This window comes from Aquila chrysaetos, chromosome 7, assembly GCF_900496995.4.
Source record: "Aquila chrysaetos chrysaetos chromosome 7, bAquChr1.4, whole genome shotgun sequence".
Lineage (NCBI taxonomy): Eukaryota > Metazoa > Chordata > Aves > Accipitriformes > Accipitridae > Aquila > Aquila chrysaetos.
Window position 1 is genome coordinate 41647608 of NC_044010.1, and position 20554 is coordinate 41668161.

At 35.9% G+C, this 20554-nt stretch overlaps 1 protein-coding gene across 24 annotated transcripts in view; it reads left to right on the forward strand.

The window, feature by feature from the left end:
* DMD (dystrophin) overlaps positions 1–20554 on the forward strand; it is a 1198278-nt gene that overhangs the window by 763226 nt on the left and 414498 nt on the right. For all 24 annotated transcript variants that reach the window (XM_030020819.2, XM_030020811.2, XM_030020812.2 and 21 more), the window contains 2 exons: positions 5350–5497; positions 7465–7614. In XM_030020819.2, coding sequence (XP_029876679.1) covers positions 5350–5497; positions 7465–7614 — 298 coding nt within the window. The remainder of the gene's footprint in view (positions 1–5349; positions 5498–7464; positions 7615–20554) is intronic.

Consider the following 20554-nt stretch of genomic DNA (forward strand, 5'->3'; position numbering starts at 1 on the left):
TTCCAGCTTTGAAGCACTTTTGAAACATAAAAATGACATTACATAACAATGATTGCATCAGCTTTGCTTCTGGCTTTACAGTATCAACAATTCTCATTCTGCAGTAGATTTCCTGACTAAACACTTTATGCTATTTAATAGCATTGAGTTCCTATTTCTAAAAGAATCACAATTATTACCTTTCCTATAGATCACCTTGAATTTTAAGTCTGTGATTAGGTGTGATTTTCATATTCTGGATCATGAAATCTTACCTTTGTTGGTCCTCTTCTTGGACTTCTTGGTAGTTTAACTTTAATTCACCAGACAATAAATCTAGCTGATTACTTAACTGATAAGAATGTCCATCTAGCAAGCTTCCCTGCATTCTTCTTCCCTCCCCAGAGACAATCAATGTTACCTTTGTGAAAAATCAGCTGCCATTGGCCAAAAGGCTGTGGCCAAATAAAGTGGGTTAAATTCAGCTATCTAGTTGATCAAATAATTATTCTTTCTAACAAACTGCAATAAATAAATAAATACAAAGCAATAAATTATCTTATCAGTCAACGTTTTATTATAGCTTTTTTTTTTTTTACAATAACCTCCCAGATTTAATTTTGAAACAGGTATTTTCTTTTCTGCAGTTACAGCATGTGAAATCATAAAAAGGAGCTGTTCTTGAAGACAACAGTACGTTTAAAAGTTGCAATGTTGGCTTCTGAAAGCACCTAGAAATATTGGCAAGAATTTTTTGCCACAGAAAAATAGGACGCGGTGTATGTTGGTTTCCAAAGTCCACTCATGTCTTTTCTCTGGGAATATAAAGAAATGTAAATCTTTACTGCTTAATTTGTCTATTGCAAAAACCTAAACCTATCCAATTTATAGTGGTGGGGAAAAAAAAAGGTTTTGTCTAAATAACTTAAGTCGGGGGGGATACAGCTTGAAGAAGGAGGAAAACCACAGCACCTTGATGTCCTTCTCCAGCTGGTGCTCCAGTGTGGGGCATGGAGGGTTTCCTGAACCGGGGGACATCAGGGGAGCGGAGAGACCCGCCGGGAGCCTGCAGCTCTCGCCACCGCGGCCGACGGGAACTGGGAACTGGGCAGAGCCGGGAGCAACGGCGGCCAAGCCCCCCCCCCCGTATAAAAGAATCCCTGGGGAGCACCAGCGACCAAGAGCGCTGCGACCAGGGCGGGCAAACGGGGCCCGGTGCGGCGTGGCATGGAAGGGCACCGAAGCTCTGCCGGCCCGACCAGGGAGCGATGGTTTCCACCGCGCAGAAAGCCGTGGCCTCTCTAAGCTCCGCACCCGGCACAGCTGGCACAGCTGCCCGGACAGAGCTCCGGTGGGAACACGCTCTGAAGAAGGGCAGCGAAGCTGGTGGAGGTTCTAGAGCACAAGTCTTGTGAGGAGCGGCTGAGGGAACTGGGGTTGTTTAGTCGGAGAAAAGGAGGCTGAGGGGAGACCTTATCGCTCTCTACAATTGCCTGAAAGGAGGTTGTAGTGAGGTGGGTGCTGGTCTCTTCTCCCAAGTAACTCGTGATAGGACGAGAGGAAATGCTCTCAAGTTGCTCCAGGGGAGGTTTAGATTGGATATTAGGAAAAATTTCTTCACCGAAAGGGTTGTCAAGCACTGGAACAGGCTGCCCAGGGAGGTGGTGGAGTCACCACCCCTGGAGATATTTAAAAGACGTGTAGATGTGGCACCTGGGGACATGGTTTAGCGGTGGACTTGGCAGTGTTAGGTTTGCCGTTGGACTCAATGACCTTAAAGGTCCTTTCCAACCTAAATGATTCTATGACCCTTGTCTGGTATAGTAGGGTTCTCCTTGCGTCAATACACACTTCCCAGTAAGCACCTAAGAGTATCTTCCTCCGTGTTTCCATAGTGTCTTTAGTTTCTCAGAAGAGATGACTAAACCCTATATACGCATTCTGTTGTAGCCTTGGAGCATGCAACTCCTCGCTATATCTGGTTCTTAAACATTAGCTGACAAAAAATTGTCCTGTGTGAGGGTAGGTTTAAATTTATTGCTTACCTAAAATTCCAGCTACAATCCATCTGAAATGCTTGAGAGAATAGCAATCTATGGATATGTCAGCTGAGCTAGGAAAAAAGCATCCTCCATTTAAACCTGTACTGCCTTTTACTAATCTCCTTTACATGAACTTTGTATATTTATTATGACTGAATGCATTATTTATTATTGGACTTCATAACACTTAATAATATATTCTGCACTTACTTTTCTGTATGTATAATTTTTTTCAGCCATAATCACTGCAAATCCATTTCCTGAAAACATATTAAGAATATTTATAATGCACAACCAATATTTCAAGAAGAACTTAGTGGTTTCTTCCTATTTAAATGCCTTGAATTGACTCAGGAAATAAAATATCTACCACTTAATTGTAGATGGAGAGTTTTAAATATCCTGTTCATTATTATCACTACTATATACTTAAATAAATCATATAAAAACATTAAACTTGAAGGTAAACAAAGAAATAATGCTTCATATTTTAGAAATTAACAGAGAACATCTTTAAACTGTGCTTAAAGAAAAAACCTTGAAAGCATGAGCTACTTAGTCATAATTATTTGGAAACGTCAATGCATCGTACTGTTTTATAAGGTTTTTCTTATCCAAGATATCCACTGCATATATTGTTGAAGTTGCTGCTTTCTTAGTTTTTTAACCGCAAAAGAAAGGATGGATTTAGGACAATAGGTGGAGATGCTTTCAAAAACTGCTTGGTTCTTGTCAATTGAATAGAAACACTTCTCTTTTTCAAGAACACCTTTGTAGTGATGTCTTCTTGCCTGGCTTTTGCCATCCAGTGCCACATGCATGGCAGCTATCGTATTTTTCAGGTCTCCTTAAGAATGTGGCATGTTTAGTGCAGCCAGACTGTGAGATGTAGCAGCTCGATAGTGAAATCTGGTCAAGAGTGTTGTCTGGTACTTTACTCTGGTTTTTAATCTTCTGTTTTAGAGAGGGTCTGTAGAGTGTTTATTCATCTACTATAGCAATTCTCATCTTGTAAGGATGCCTTGTTAAGGAAATGCAATAAACATCAATAAGATGGAAAGCAGGTAAAACACTAGCAAAAATTTTGCTAGTTTGCAAGTTGTAGAAAATAATAGTTGAATTGTATGATCCTGGGTTTATTTTATAAATGTCAGCATTCCAACAGCATGATTCTTTCCCTCCTCAAAAAATCTTAATGTATAAAAATTCTTGCTTATCCCATGAAGTCAAATGATCCTTTTGCTGTGAAATGAAATGTAATTCAGCTCATATGCTTATGCCCATCTTCAGTACTAGAATTTACAATGCTGACCAAACCAGGCTTCTCCCATTTTACACTGTAACCAGGATGGTGTTATTTAAAAGGAATTTTCCAAATCTTACAGTTTTTCTTCCTTTTTTCCCCCCTCTATAAATAAATGTTTCAAATGTGGAAGACTTGAAGTCACTTGAATGCTTTTATTCTCTGGAAATTAGAGTGAGGGGAAAAAAAGTCATATAAGATTTTACTGACTTAAAGTTAGATTTCTTAATATAGGGTGAAATGATTTGGGGATTTGGATGTACAAAATTCTGTAAGATGGATACTGACTGTTGGAAATTTCTAAATTTCTGTTCTGCTTGAAGAAAAGCTTTTAATCTAGAGTTTCTAAGCTGTTTGTCAGACTGTATGTGTGTGCATGTGTGCAGGCAAGTGTGTCAAGCAACAATTGTGTTCAGTATTTTTTTGTTAGATGATGTAAAGCTGACACTTTTTATTGATTCGCTTTTGCCTGAAGCTTATTCATATAGCTTTTCTAAAGAGACATCTTTGCTTAAGTCAGCCATCAGAAAACATAGTTTCCTAAAACAAGAAAAAAAATTGTAAATAAATTATGGTGTAGTTTAAAATAGATGTCATTCCATTTGACTTCTCAGAGTATTTGATGGGCACTGACCATCATGGCAAGTATGGGAGACCGGAGAAATTTAAAAACATTTTCATTCTGCCTTAATACAGTTTTGCATTCAGAAATAATGTATTAATAATACTGACCTTGATTCTCCCCTGTAATGTTGAGTTATATTCCTAAAATACTAATACGACCTCTTATTATGTATAATAAATGACCTAACCTCGCAAACTCAGTTGGATCTTGGAAATAACAATAGTAATCAGAATTAAAAAAAGCTGGTTTTACATCTTTTGCTTTGATCTCAAATAACCTTCATAAAATAACAGCAACAACAAAACCCTATTATTATTTAATAGGTTATTAATTGTTGTTTAATTGTATTAATAATTATTTAATCTTTCCATACAGGTAAGACTCTATGTCACCTCAGTTTTGTGAATACGTTTGGAGGATAAATTGCAAGTGATTTCTATAAAACATAATTTTTCTCCTTCAGAAGAGATCCACCCATAATGTTAATCCCAAAGGGCTCACATTCTGCTAAGGCTCTTCCCTGCTGCCCTTGAAATTTTTCTCATGCATCTCTTGGTAACCTTGGAAGTTTAGGCACAAAAGTTCAGATCTCCATGTATTTATACAGTCATGGTGAAAGTAGTCTTATCTGACTTTAGACAGCTGCAATGTTTATGTCTTTGTTGGTCATCGGGATTTTCTTTAATGAAAGAAAAAAGTTGCATGGGAGAATTCCTCTCTTCCTATTGTAATCATCTAAGATGAATCCATGTATCACACCCTAGAAACACCAATTGGCCTTCAGTGAAGAGAATCTGGGTGAGAAAATCAAGAGCTGAGTTGTAGATGTAGACAGAGTAGCCATCTAAAGTTAGGTGAGATAAATCCTATCCCACTACTTCTTATGGACTACAAACCTTCCCTACGTTTTGTGGATCTTGACTGGAATGCTTTACACAGAGGATTGTGGCATGGTCACCAAAATCTCTGTTTGTACAATATGTCCAAATGGGTTTAAGTGTCAATCTTACAGATTCAGTTTGGTAAAATTTGGTGCTTGAATTCTTAGTTTCTGACACTGGGCTTCCCTGCTGTTAGTTCACACAAAAATGAGATCTGAATTATTAACAGTTCTAGTTCTGGCATGCTTGTTTGCTCCCTGCCGTATGTAATCTGGAAGCTGAATTTAGTGACGTTGCAAATTATGACTTGAGTTTTTCTTTTAAAATACATTTAATGCGATGTTAAAAGGATGCTGGTCTGATAATTTTGATATGGAAAAAAAAATCGATGGCACACTTTTAAAAATAATTAATATAAATGAGAAGAATTTGTTTTCTCTAGTCTTTATTTTAGTATGGATAAGCACTTCAACATAAAAATAAATGTATGGAAACATTTATTTCACATTTTTATTACAGGCTAGAGGAAGAAAAGAATATTTTATCAGAATTTCAAGAGGACTTGAACAAGTTGATTTTATGGTTAGAGGAAGCAGACAGTGTTATTGGTATTCCCCTTGAACCAGGGAATGAAGACCAGTTAAGAGACTGCCTTAGCAAAGTAAAGGTATCGTGAGTTTTATTCTTAATGTTCTCTTACTTTATTAATTTGACATTGAAGAAAATTAAATGCTATTTTCAGAGAAGGCTCCTGCCATCAAACACAGCATTCATTTAACTTTTTTAGATAAATCAAAGTAGTGGAATTTCAAAACCCAGATACAAATATATACTGATCATACTAAAATCAGAAAAGTAATGGAAAATGTACTGAAAGGAAAATATCTATCCTGTCACCTAGGTAATTAATCGTTATCTTTTTCATCCTCAATTTTTTAATTCAGAACTTGACCATTTTATCTGTAAAACATTTCTCTATAGGTGTCTTGTTAATCTTTTATAACCTCTCACATATGAAATGGTATTCAGAATTTCACAAGAGTACCTAGAATTGCATGCATAATTATAAATGTCAACTGGTTAAAGTATCACTGCAACATTTTCTAGACTAAATATCTAGGTGACGTTTTAAAAATGTTTTAAAAAAAAACAATAGAATATTACGTGTTTGTTTTTAAAGGCTGTAATATTTTCATGAAGATTTTGGAGCTTTTGGACTATACTGCAAATAAATATATCCAATAGAAGTTGCTCTGTTTAGTTTCTGAAATGTGTCCAATAGAATGACTATGTTTAATAACTTGCACAATAATAAATAAAACTGTAGTTGGAAAATGCATATTAGTTATAGAATACCTGCCTAAAGGTTTCCTGTTCTCCCTTGAGGATAAGGGCCAGTTACCCTTTATGCTAATCCAAGTTGAACAAATTCAGCAAGTGATGGAATAGAGCATTAAATAGTCTGAAGGGAACTCATCAGAATTCTTTCTATCCTTTCAACAAAATCTGAAAAAAAATCTAAAAGATTCATTAGTAAAAATCTATCTTCAAGTTTCTTTTTAAATAAACAAAATTAGGATAAATAGTACTGCGTAGCATTTGAGGAAATGAAAACTTAACCATGTGCTGAGTTTGTCCCTCTGACTCTTTACCATAAGACGCCAGTGAGTTGGACAGAGTTTGTGAGGCTTTGCCTCCATTGTCGAGGGTATCAGAACAAAGGCAAAGAAATATTTATAAGGGGTGTTAGATGCATCTTATAATTTGCAGACATGATTACACATTTAATGTCTAAATTGATTGTTTAGAACCCCGAAGGCTTCTACTCTTCATTTATACACAAATATTTCCCAATTGTAGTATTCCCAAGGGATACATAATCCAGAATTAAAGGTGATAGCGTCTTTTATATGTATCTCATTTTTACTGTCTACCTTGTTCTTTTTGAGCTACACAAGAGAATGCATCCTAATGCAGCAAATAATAGTGCATTGGCTTGCAGTGTGGCTCGTTTCATACCTACCTGTTTATGTTAATAAAAAAAGAAAACAAGAACTTGAAGAACTTTGTCTTTTAGTTACATTATGCTTACTCGATATATCAAGTTACTTTGACAACATAAGTTTGCAGTAAGTGCATACATGTTGGAGAAGTGGTACTTTTATATGATGCCTTGCATTCTTTGGCTTTGGGGTTTTTTGTAAACATACGTGAACATTCTTAATTATGAGGTTAGACTGGAGGCCTTTTCACTACATACTATCTGGGTGACTGTGTTCACAGCATGGAACGTGTTAAAACCCATCTCCAAAGTGCTTGCTCTTTACCATATTAAAAGATTATTAAAATTCATCTACATGAGCTATTGAGTGTCCAGCAGTGGAATTTATCAGGTAACAGTGATTAATATCCTGAGAAACCCCATATTTTGGCTTTCAGGACTCTCTTTAGGCTTGATCCACTAATACAGTCTCTTTTGGGGGGAGTTTTAGCCTTCTACATTCAGAAAGCAACGGTTATTTTGTCTTGAATTGAGTTTATTCCTTAGCTGATACACAGATCGATAAGGGCGAAGATAAGAGAGCTGAAAATTCTACCACAGTTCATCTTAACTGCTGTATTTGTCTGTTCCAGTTAAGAGTTGAAGAGCTGCCGCCACACAAGGGAATACTGAAACGATTAAATGAAACCGGAGGAGTAGCACTTGGAAGTGCATCACTGAACCCAGACAAAAAACATAAGCTTGAGAGTACACTGAAAGAAGCTAACCATCACTTGTTAAAGGTTAGACATATTAGTGATATAACTGTGGTATAAAATTTTAATCTGCAGCAAATATTTGCATTATATATTTTCTGGTATGTATTATTTTTCTCTGTATGAGGAGGTATTTGTATGCATAATGAACCTGAGGAAGAAAAATGTGTACAGTACACTGCCGTGAGAAACAATGACAGCAAACCATGACCATTAGTGCCTGAAGTGATGATGTTGCATCCAAATATACTCCCGAAATTACAGGTCTGCTGCTTAAGGGTGGGATGCAGAGCATCATTTTTGTAGCCTGGTCGTTTTGAGAGTACAGCAAATATTCCGGCTTTTGTGACTCATGTGTATGAGAGGCAGTAGCAAATGGGTGATTGCCTTTATGGAAACACTTCCCAATTCTCCTCTCTCCTCCAACCCCAAAGTAGAAGCTGCAACCACTGTTTCTACCACGCTTCTTCCAACCTTGAGCTGTGAGTTCTGGTTTCTGTGTAGCAAAGTACCACTCATTTTGCTTTCTGGGATCTCCATACTCATGGAGAGGACTAAGGGAGGATTTTGTATTTTATTGTTGAAGTAGCATATTTTTGTGTTGGAAACTGGTGACAATGAATAGCAAATCTGGTAAAGAGAGGTAGATAATTTGAATGCTGCCATGCAGCTTCTGCTTCTTATGTAGCAGAAATGGTAGAAAGCGTTGTCCAGAGGACCACCACCCAAGATATGGATTAGCCTGGTCAGAAAAGGTCAATGTAGAATCAGCTGAAGGATTTCCATTGAGACTGATGGCAAAATCAGGATCTGGGAATTTAACTTGTGGTGTCTATTTGTTAAAGTTACCTGGATGCCGGGGAAAAGAGAAAGAGGGATTTGTTGTGTTTAGCTCCGGGGAAAAAAAGGTGATAAAATCTTCTTCTGAGTACCTTACTGAAAAGATAAGCTTTCTGGTCAAGAATACTACATCCTGATTTGTTTTGTTTTTTTTTTTACCAGTTCTGTGAACACAGTTGAATTTCAAGCACAGACCTGGGAAATAAACAGGAACTTATTTGATGTGGCACTCTTATTAGTTTCTTCCTAACATAAACAGTCTGGCAAGGTTCAGAATATTAGCTAATGGCTCAGGCAAAAGTGGATAATAAATATTGATCACATTCACAAACTCCAAGTTGGACACATAAATCATTATTTGGGTGTTTGGACAGAAGTAGCTCTTTCTCTACAAATGGGTTTCTGAAATCAATGTATATAGAAGAATTCAGAAAACTTCAACATCAAAATAGCGTTATTTACTAGCTGAAGTAAGCATATACCTAGCTGAATTTAGGCACCACAATCTGAATATCTGAGCTGTAGTATTAAAAAGGCAATGTTAGTTTTCAGGAAAAAAAATATTTTACTTTCAGTAAAATTACACATACATTTTAATGAAATCTGTAATTTGTCTCTGAATGTAAGCTTTTACAGATTAGTCATATACCTAAAAACTTTGCATTTTCTCTTTCTGCTTGCTGATGCAGAAATCTTCCAGGTTACTTGTCACAGTCAGAGCAACTATGAATGCTGTTGAAAGTAGTTAGGTCTAGGATGAAATATGGGGGACAAAGCTACTGTTTAGTGAATCATTCTCTTTACAGTTTATGTCTCCTAGATCTAAGCAATGTTTCTGGCAAGATATTAGGCTTGGAATTTACCACTTGAAAACTTGTGTTTACTCCTAAAAGAGACTAAAACCAGAAAATTGAACTTCCATTTGAGATCACTACTTAACCACATTATTTTGATTTCAGTTATCTACCCACGGAGAATGTATAAAACTGAGAAGTTGTCATTGGCCCTTGGCTAAAGAATCTGAAAAATGCAGTATATTTTTCAAAATGAACAGAAACTCAGTTTGAAAATTACAAGACTCAAATCCATACATGTTCTCTGAAGGTGTTCTCTTTCTATGAAGGTTTTCTATTTCCCATATCACAGGTGTTAAAAAAAAAAAAAAAAAAAAAAAAGAAAAAAAAAAGAGTGAGAATCTCATTTGGGGATTTCTGTCATTGGATTTTTCCAATGAAACTGAAGGGAAGAATATTTATTTTTTCATTTACATTTTTTCTTTTACTCACAATTCGCGTAGGAAGCTTCATTTGTTTTTTCACTTTCTCCTCTGAAATTCTAGGGTCTGTAATAAAATCAGAAATCATGGAAAGAAAGTCTGCGGGCCTGACAGAGGGACATACGTTGTCTTCCTTCAGTTATAGATCTGTAAGCACTGAAAAAAAACCCCACAGATTTTTCCTGTGAGCCAAAGCTTACAGCTCTGGCATTTCTGTATCAGGCCAACTTCTGTAGGTCACCTGAGGATGGTTCTGTAGTCAGTTGTTTTGATAAGGATGTATTTTTTGTGTTCCTCAAAGCACAGTGGACAAACATCATCACACAGAGATTTCTCTGGGGCTTTTCTGTCTCTCCATCCCCTTCTGAGAGTATATTTTATACTTTAATGCTTTGTTTCTAGCTGTTTGGTTTGTTTTCTGGCATCTCTGCTAGAAATGAACATGTAACAACCTACCATTTCTGATTATTCCGTATTGCAGGATGATACTATTTTCAAAATACAAAACATACATGGCAGTTACATAAATAATCTAAGGTAGGCCCTTATCTGGCGTACACTAGAGTAATTCTGTTTACTTCAGAGAAGCTGTGGCAATTTACACCAGCTGAGAATGTAGCCAAGTATCTCCTAAGGTTATGACAAATTTTTGTTATGCCTTGATCTGCCAAGCAGGGGAATGGGGGACAACACCTGCCAGTCTTAACCTTCAAGGTGACATATTTGAAATAAGTCATGTTCAAACCTTCTGTACAGTCACAGAAACTGTTGCCCTACAGCAATGGAAATAAGCGGAGAAAAGAAATTGAGTATGAAAGGAATTGCAGTCACTTAAAAGAAGCTTTTTTGCTTTTGCTTCAGTATTGTCTTTGCTTTTAGGTGTTTATATCACGTGCTGATGACCTTGAGAATAGATACATGAAGAATTTTTCTTCCTTTGGATAGTAATAATTTTAAAATGACATTTCTCTAGACAACTTTATTGAATAGTGATTCTAATAGGCTGCTACCTCAGACATAGTTTAAGCAGAGAATGAAGATTAAAGCCCACATTTGAAAGCATGACTTTTACATTCTAGCCTGGTTTTACTTATTGTACCCTCTCCAAAGTCAGTATTTCTTGTACAAATGAAAACAACACTATCTTTGTGAAATCTTAAGAGTATGAAAAATGAAGTGTTTTATAACCATTTTTATGCTTTCACATCAAGAATTTCTCTTTTATTTTTCAAAGCTCAAAGTATCTTCTGCTGTGATAGCCAAGTAAGCTAACCACCTAGTGTTTCAAAGCATACAAAAGGGGTACTAGGCACTGGAGTTTGTGATGAATTCAGTTCTTGTCATATACCACCTGCCAGGGCATATAACAGATCTGTAATGGGTTTCTTACCTTTTACTGTGCAGTAAATGGATTGATAGATTAGGTCTGAGACCAGTGAACCATGGAATCAGAGGTTTGCTGGAAGGAGTTTATTACTCTTTAATATTATTCTTGGCCTGGTGTCAGCCAAGAGGGATGAGCTAGATTATCTCAAAGTAAGCTGGATGCCAAAATCAGCATTCTCCTCATTTATCCACCTTAGTCTTCACAACGGCTACTGTATGTATTATGAAGGTTATTATAAGTGCCTGATGGAGACATTTTGTTTTGTTGCCTTCTAATTTGTCTGCTAGTATTAGAACTAATTACTAGACACTGAAGAGACTATTTCACTGTTTACTGCCACATCAAATCAATTTGTTGTGCTATATGGACAAAAAAAAAAAAAATTAGAGTGGAGCGACATGGCTATAATTTGTGAACATTTTCTGTACCACCAGGAAAAGTATAGGTCGTCTTAGCTTGGTTGATCAAGTGTAGAGAAAAACAGATGGGCCCAGAAAGTGCAGAAAGACAAAGTCAGAACAAGGTTACAGTTCATGTATTGTCACTCGCCTTGAGTAGTAATTATTCATAGATTACCTGTGATGACATCAAATTTCCAGCATGTCAGAGCAACTTAGTTTGCGTTCACAGTTGAAAGTACTACAGTTGCTACTATTGTTATTTGTGGGATGGAGGGGAAAAGATCTTGGAAAATGAATGTTACAGTTTGATTTCTGTGCTTTCAATTTGAAATTAGAATAGTATACTCAGCATTTGGGGGATCAAAAGGTAGATCTTCTCCTGAATTTGCTTTCAGTGACCTGATTCCCTTAAAGTGTTATGCTGTGCTAAATTACCTATGACAGTTTGTCACAGCTTGCTAATTAGGTGTAGTCCACGTTCATGTTATCGTCAGCCATACTGGCAAACGGCCTCACTTATAGCAAAAAGAAGTTTGATGTATATGTTTGAAGTATGTGTGGATTGGATGAACATGAGAATGTCAGAAGCTCTAAGAAACAAGTATATATAGGTTTCATTCCTTTTTATTTGAGTGTTGCGAGCAGGTACCGCTAATTGAGATTTAAAAAGGCAAATTTACTAGCAGTGTAAAGATAAATTGCTGTTTCCCAGCCATGCTAGAGCATACAGGAATGAAGATGTGATAACAGAGAACAGAAGTGAAACAATGCTGATGACCATCCTTTTAAAAATTTATTTTAGGCCAAGTTATATTAAAATCTATATGTCTTTAGCTTTCCAGTGCTGTTGAGTAATGTTTGAAACTAATTATTTTTCTGGAGATTTTGTTAGTCTAAAGCTTAATTTGAAGGTCAACTCTTTGGTATTGACCATTATTTTTGGTCTAACTAGATAATAAAGTGGGTATGTATATTATAAACCAGGATATACTGAAATATTCCTACTGCTAATAGGATAATATATGATATAGGTATCATATATCCATATTTCTATACTTTCTAGTGGGTCTTTTTTGACATTAGTTGTTAACCGTGCAACGAGGAGGGTCGTTTAAATGATAACCTTACTAAATAGAAATTTAATAGAAACTAAATTTCACAGAACTGTGAAATTTCCATCAGTAACTCATGAATGGGGTTATGCTCAGTCTTCCCGTTTGGTATATGTGTCTTATTTTCTATTCCTTATGGTTGGGCATCCTGGGACGTCTACCTGACTGCATAGACAACAGAAGACTTCCAGGTACACTCGAGGAGATGCTTCCTGTTCCAGTCTACTCGGGAACGGAAACTTCTTCTCAACAATTGCCCACCTTGGTGCCCAGAGTTCTCTCTCACATGTTCTCGCTCCTTTCTCCTGCTGCAGTTTCTGTTGCACAGCAACTTTTTTCCCTTCTTAAATCTGTTCTCCCAGAGACGCTACCACCGTCACTGATGGGCTCGGCCTTGGCCAGCGATGGGTCTATCTTGGAGCCGGCTGGCATTGGCTCTATGGGACATGGGGAAGCTTCTAGTAGCTTCTCATGGGAGCCACCCCTGTAGCCCCCCCGTTACCAAAACCTGGCCATACAAACCCAATACAATAGAAAATCGGGTTTGTTATTTATTTGATCAACTAACATCTGGATTCTGTTATGTTGCAACTAAGTTGGTTAGCTACTCTTTTCCAGGAATAAAGTTGGTGGAGGGAAGTAATATGATATATAGTTTAATTTAGCCACTTGCTATAAGTTATATCATATGATTCATAATTTGGTTTCCATTTTAAAATTTTCATCTTTGTTCTTAAAGACAATGATGGTGAGAAGTCTAAACAACCTCACATAGAAACAGTCTTGTAGCCTAAACCTGATATATGTTATACAGATATATAATATATCTTTTAAATACAATTAGAAATCTTCAATTGGATTACATTTTGTGTTATTTAGGAAAAGTGCCGTGTACTGTTGTTTTAAAAATAAATACAGAGAAGGATGACAAAACCTTGCATTCAATTATAAGAAATATGAGTACATTCACTCATAGCACCCTTCTTGAAGGTTGTGAAAAGATAAACTGACTGTGCATTTTAAATAAGAATTCTGTAAATAATTAGAAGTGGCTTGCTTTGTTTGGGTTTGGTTTTTTTCCCCTAAGACCATAATAATTGGTCTTATGGTCTCAGTGAATATTGATAATACCATGCCTTTTTTTTTTTTTTTCTTTTCCTCTTTTCTTAAAGTTGTCTTACAGATTGTGAAAATAAGGTAAACAAGAAAGTAGGGACTAAAGCATTTGTAGCCTAATATGAATGTCTGAGTTATTTTCACCTTCCAAACAACTAAAATAACCCCTTAGTTTTTCCTATTTTTTTAGGCTACCCATACTGAAGGTTTTCTGGCTGTATTGATTTAAAGCTATTGAGATACTTAGATATTTTGAAAACAATGGATTGCATGTGTTAGAAGACAGAGCACAATGGGAATTGGGCCCTACAGCCTACTAGGCAATCAGAGGCAATTTTTAGTTATTTTAGCAGCTTCAGACATTAGTTTTTGTTCCACGTTACATGCTATACTGTAAGTCATCCTAATGATTTTCATCAGAAAGAACTGTGGACTATTGTAAAACATAAGGAGACATATTTTTTTTTTAATTTTTTTTTTTTTGTTGTTGTTGGTTGATGTCGTTTTAAAGATGGATTACAATAGCGCCATGAATGTCTACAATCAAGGCTTAAGTATAGGTTTTCACAGTAGATGGAAGAAAATGAATTGGTTTAACTTCTACTGAAAGATTTGGTTATTTCCTGTGTATAAAATAAGAGATGGTAACAGATCAAGCTTAGACTAACATCACTTCTGCTCCAGTTTAAGATTAAGATTTGGATGCAATAGCTTTTAAATCTGGAAAATTAGTGCTTGGAGACTTTAAAATCTTGTGCCATGTTTGAAAAGAACCTGAATATCTACACAGACCTGTGCTGGTTTTGGTTTTGACCCCCAACCAAAATATAAGTGAGATTCAAATGAGATGAACATTGCTATGGTATGATAGTCACCAATTTGTTGTTTTTTGTTTTTGTTTTTTTTTTTTTTTAACTGTTGCTTTACAAGAACTGCATTTTACAACCTTAAAAAAAATATCCAGAGATGTGACATAATTGCTGCTTTTTTTAAAGTCTGTTTTTTAAAAAATGCCTGTTCTTTGGGATTTATAAAATCAAAATTAAAATCAGATTAATGCAGTTCTTAGGAGCAGAAGGAATTGAAAAACATGTAATATATGCTGTATCTGGAACATCACCAAGGGAAAACTATAGCTGATCAGTTGGCTTTAATCTTAAAAAAACCCTAATTTTATGTAGCATATGTATTTTTTCATGATGGTGGACAAAAATGCTTCAACCCTTTTAGCTCACTTTTGTCATTTAAGGTATTTAGTGAAAGAAACACAGTTGCTGCATCTACTAAAACTTTGAAAAAAGGTAATTTACAAAATATTTTTTCTGAAATAGAAGTGAAGAGTATCACTTTGAAATAAACCCTAAATAGACCCCAACCTTGCCTGCTTTCCTTTCCAGGACTTAGTATGTGACCCACTTCATAGATGATAAAACAAACAAACAAAACCATCAAAAAAACCCAAGCAAAAAACAGTGGATGAGAAGGAATGCTCAATTTTATTAAAATAAATACTTTAATGTATTCAGAATGAATCAATTAACAGTGCAAATTCTTCTATATATAAGCATCAGTCATAACAATGCAGTTTTTGTTCCAGAAAACTAGGATATTAGATATGAATCCTCTGGGGAGCCTTATTATTATACAAAACTTTAATGTAAAAGCCATATTAAGTAGGAAACCAGGTAGTGAAAATTACCAAGCAGAAAATCCTTTAAAATATAATCATAATTTTCCTTGCTATTGGTCCAAATGATATACATAATAATAGTGTTCTTACAATGTTATGGGTTCCTTCATGTGTAGAATATGTTGATAGCCAATCGTACTTTATTTTCGATTGAAGCAGGTTAGGAAGAGTGTGTTTGATCTCACTTGCAAAATATGGATGAATGACTGTAAGAATCTGTTTCTAGAGCAGTTTTGTGTGGATTTCTGAAGTCTTCTGTACAAGTCAGTTTGCAGAATATTGAGGTCAAAGAGATGAGCTCTGTTCATACTACATCCAAAAGATATAAAATTTGAAGAAGGGAGTACCCTCTTTATTTCATTTTGCATGAGAACATACCAGTGGATAATTCAGGACAAACAAAAGGTCCATACACCCTCTGACCATTTCCATTTAGCTATAATGCCTAAAATGAGATGCCTGGAGAAGCTCATATTAATCAAGAAAAGGTAGTAAGCTAAAAAGATACATGATCTCAAATGGTATCTGGACAAATTAATAGAAGAAGAATCTAGAAATTACTATCAAATATAAAAAACCATGCCAGAAATCATTTAAGTTCATGTAAATTTTAAGCACACAGCATCCTGTGTCAAGGAGTTGAGTGGGGAAATTCTGCCATATGGAAGTACAGTTTCAAGCACTGAAGAGTCATTCACTTGATAAGGACATAAGAAATTCTCAGGCTTTAGTGAAAGTTAAAGTGTTGTCCTGCAATATAAAGGGGTAGAAAGGAAATGCAGAGACTTTTCAAGTTCTTCGAAGGAGAGAATTTTGTTAGAAGCAACTTAAAGTTTTATTTCTAAGAATAAAGACAAAAAAACCCCAATAATCTGGCTGAATAAAATTATATCATGATATTTTAACCACAGAGAAGATGCTAGTCATCCCTGTTGCGTAGGTAACGTAGCCTACCAGACCAGTTCACGTGGCCTGTGCCCTAACCAGTGAGTCTCACGGACAATGAAGTGAATTGGGAAGGCTCGTCACTGTTTAGTTGCGCTTTCTTCTTTGAATAGCAGAAACAAAGAGCTGACTGAGGAAAGAATTCTGCTTATGGAGTGATTCCATCTGTAAAAATGGATGCAAATTGATTTAACTTTAGTTATACTTAGTATGCAACTAAAGAAGGATACATACCGTAACTTTTCTGTTTTTTTCTGACGGAGAGTGGCATGTTTGTGCTGCAGCATACCAGAGGGTCCTGGTTCCCTTATTTCGGGGGGCTGACAAGAGCCCGTTACAGCTTCAGTCTGTCCCCAAGCCTAGGCTTCTGTCCCTTGGAAATGAAGGGGACGGCTTGTGCACACTTGGGGCCAGGATGTGGTCAGGGCTTGCGCTCACCTCTGGGCATTCAGAACCACTTCTGCGTCCAGCAGGTTAGATGTAGCCTGAAACATTTGCTGGAGAAGTCTTTTTCCCCAAAAGCCATCCTTTCAGCTTTGACAGCTGAGCTTGCATAATACGAAGATAACCAGCCGCCTTCTCTGCTCCCCTCCCAGGCATCTGCTTTGTACAGATTATTGCATCGGTCCATTTTTAATTTATTACCATACAAACTGAACTGTATATTTTCCTCATGTATGAGAAAAAAAGTAAAAATTAACCAGAAAGTTATGTGTCCCCCCAATAAAGCACTATGAATAAATAGATGCAGTAGCACAGCATCAGCAAAGGGAAGTTTTTAGTGCTGTACATCCCTGATAGATGGTCTATTTGGGTATGCTACTTTACAATTTTGATCTTGTCACTTCCCACAGACTGGAAATGCTAGGGAAATTGCTTAATTTTCCAGCTGCTCTATTTTCCTATGCACAGCTCCCCCTCCCATAGGAATATTGTAAAATTAAATTACTTAGTGATATTAAAACATTCTGAAGGTTTAAAGCATTGTAAAAGTGGTTAGTAACGCTGTTTTACATTATTTCAGGAGTCCTGCAGAGAAATATACAATCGCTCTCTTTTTATTAATGACACCACCAATTTTCTTTGTCTTGTTAAGTATTAATAAATATTCTCCTACTATAGTACATTGTTTACTCTCATTTGAAAGGATTAGCCATTCTGAAGTCCCTTCAAGGAAAAAGTTACAATATTCAAAATGTTTTTGCAGCAATCGGGCAATAACTACAGAATATCAAGGGCTTTTATGGTATACTACTGAATATTTGTTCTTCTTTTCCTTTGAGACAAGTTTCTGAGTGTATTTAGAACAGTTAGGATTCTTTCTTCTTCAGAGATGTGAGATTCTAGCTTTATTTGTTTAATCTTGGTTTTGGTTTTCCAGGTGTGCTTAACAATAAATGACAGCAAACATCATAAACTTAATGAAAGTTAAATATAGATGAGTTGGAAATTCATCACAGTATTATTTGTGGATTTCGGGCCATGTTACTCATCAACATGGAAAAACTTACAGGCAAGGAACTGCTTAGAAAAAAATTGTGCAGATTTCCTAATACGTTTCTTGCAGCATATATATCAAAATAATATATACTGGTTGTGTGTTGACTGTCTTTCCTCCTCCTCCTCTTGTTCCTCATAGTCACCCCAACAGCAACCTCTGTGACCCCCATCCTTCCTTCCTTCCTTCCTTCCTGTGTTAGTTCTTACTGTGACTTTCTCAGAAAGTAAGAGGACAAGTTCTGTGACTGCTCTGGCCTTGTCATCTCTCCCACTTCACGTGGAAGAGGGGAAACAGATGCTGGAAGGGTTTTGCAAAAGGAGGAGGAACATGAGAGACTTGCAACATTTGACAAGACTAAATTTGTATTTGGTGGGATGAAGTGGAGAGGAATTGTTCTCTTCTCTTTAAGTTTCCACAATGTGTGTTACTAATAAGATCTTTCTGAATAATGCTCTATGTGCTACAGCATTTATTAAGTTAAATCCTAATGTACCTAAATTGCAGCTCTCTGTCTGAAACAATGAGGAACACATGGTTTCATTTTCTTAAAAGTAAATCCACAAAGCATCTATGAATATCAGTTGGGATGTTTGTGGTGTTGTGATATTTCATATTAGGGGTACTCAAGGTAACCATCTTGTAAAAATCTTATGGTTCTAGATAAGAAAATTTGTAATAGTCCTATTTACCGTACTCTTTTTTTTTTCCCCTCAGATACAAACTCTAAGTGGATATCTATTTCTGCTTTCATAACAACATCTCACTACAAATGTCTAAATTACCTTGGGTAATCAACATTAAACAGATTTCTACTTTTGGGGAAAAAAAAAATTATTATTTCATGGAAGACTTTCCTGAATGTTACTACCCTAAATATGAAATTTAAATATCCATTTCTAAATTTATCTTTCAAATCAGAAATCCTAATACATTTTACTTATTTTATCAAAGGGCAAAAAGCTGGCTTAGCTTCCTCAGAAGAGATAATAACTGCTATAGAGTTATGAATAAATATCATGCTAGTACCCATGAGAATTCCTGATGCATCATCATCGTCATGATTATTATTATCATTATCATTATTATTATTACTATTTATTATTATTTTAAAGGCTATTAAAAGTTAAAGGAGTTAATGAACAGTTTTATTTCTATCCATACAGTGACATTAGTCATGGGCGTGTCGAAAGAGTGAGATAAATGTGTGCGTTTCCCCACTTTATAAAGTTCTTTCTGTTCTCTGATTGTTTTGTAGCATTGAAGTCACACAGCATTTAAGTTGGAGGTCAGATATGATATTGGAAAATTAATTTTCCACTACGATGTCATATGAATTGGAATTTCTTTTCAGGCAATTACATGTTGGGATTTAGCCCTGAAGGGTCCAACATGCTATTGCTCTTAGTCTTGCTCTTCCATTGCAACACTTTCTAAGCAAAAACTTTCAAGTATGTCAAACAGTGAAGGTAACTGGCTCTTTCAAAAGTTTTGGTTAAAGGGAACATCCTAAATATTCTGGTTAAAATAAGCTCATGACTACTGGACCTGGAAACCTGACTAGGATGCTAGATATCTCTTTTTCTCTCCCAAGAAGTTAGTTTAGCTGTTGTTATATCACTCATCACCGCTGTAGCATCTAACTCAATTTTCCTTCATTAATTACCACCTCAGAACAGCAGAAAATATGTGTGTTGTTATTGTAAGTATGCATGAATGGGATCTGTAATAGATTCTCACACTTTTATTTTTACTTCTGACCTCAGGGGAGATTGAGGTCAGGTCACTTTGGTCGGTGCCGATTGACCTCGCTCCTTAAAACCCATCAGTATGATGTTAGATGCCATCCCCGTTGGACAAGTATGTCCTGTTGAGCCAGGAGACTGTTGAGGCTGAGCAGATCTTCTCAGCTATTTCCCTCAAGACCCCTTAGCATTTGCTCGCTCTAGCCCATAATCTTTTTCTGGAGTTCTTTTTGAATTAATACGCCTCTTCATAATCTTAAGTGGCAAGACTGTTCTATGGCTACTCCCAACTAATATCTACAGTAAAGGTAAAGTAGTTAATTTATAGCAAATTCATAGGTATTTTGTACCTGCTTAAAAAGTGAGGATGAACTAGATTGAAGTGATGACATCACAAATCATTTAATAATAATCCACAGGATACATAGGAAGAAAACATTTCTATTTATTTTTATATTAATCATAAAGACTTCAGTTGTATGTTCATAAGGCCATATTGCTGCTCTGTTCACTACACATTAAACTTCAAGCAAAGGATTAAAAATATTTATGAAATACAGTCATGCAGGGGTAAAAAGCTTGTACTAGCCAATGAGACCATATAATCACGATTAAATATGTATGTATGTATATATACAAAATATATCATAGTGTCTTACCGACCATCTTAAAATTCCTTTTTATTCTTGTTTGCCATAAGAATCTGGAATATATTCATCATACGTTTAAGAAGTTATGCCAAGTACTTTGAATATAAAAAGTACTAATTGTCAAGACATTTGTGCTGACAGCTACACTGAGGTAATATTGATCCAGCTGAATTACCAGATTTTAAATAAGGCACTTTAAGCAAATCCTTACACGTTTTGCTACACTGCAACAACTATGAATATGAAAAAGATTTCAGGTACAATGAACAATGGTTCACATAATGTCCCACACCAATGAATGACAATG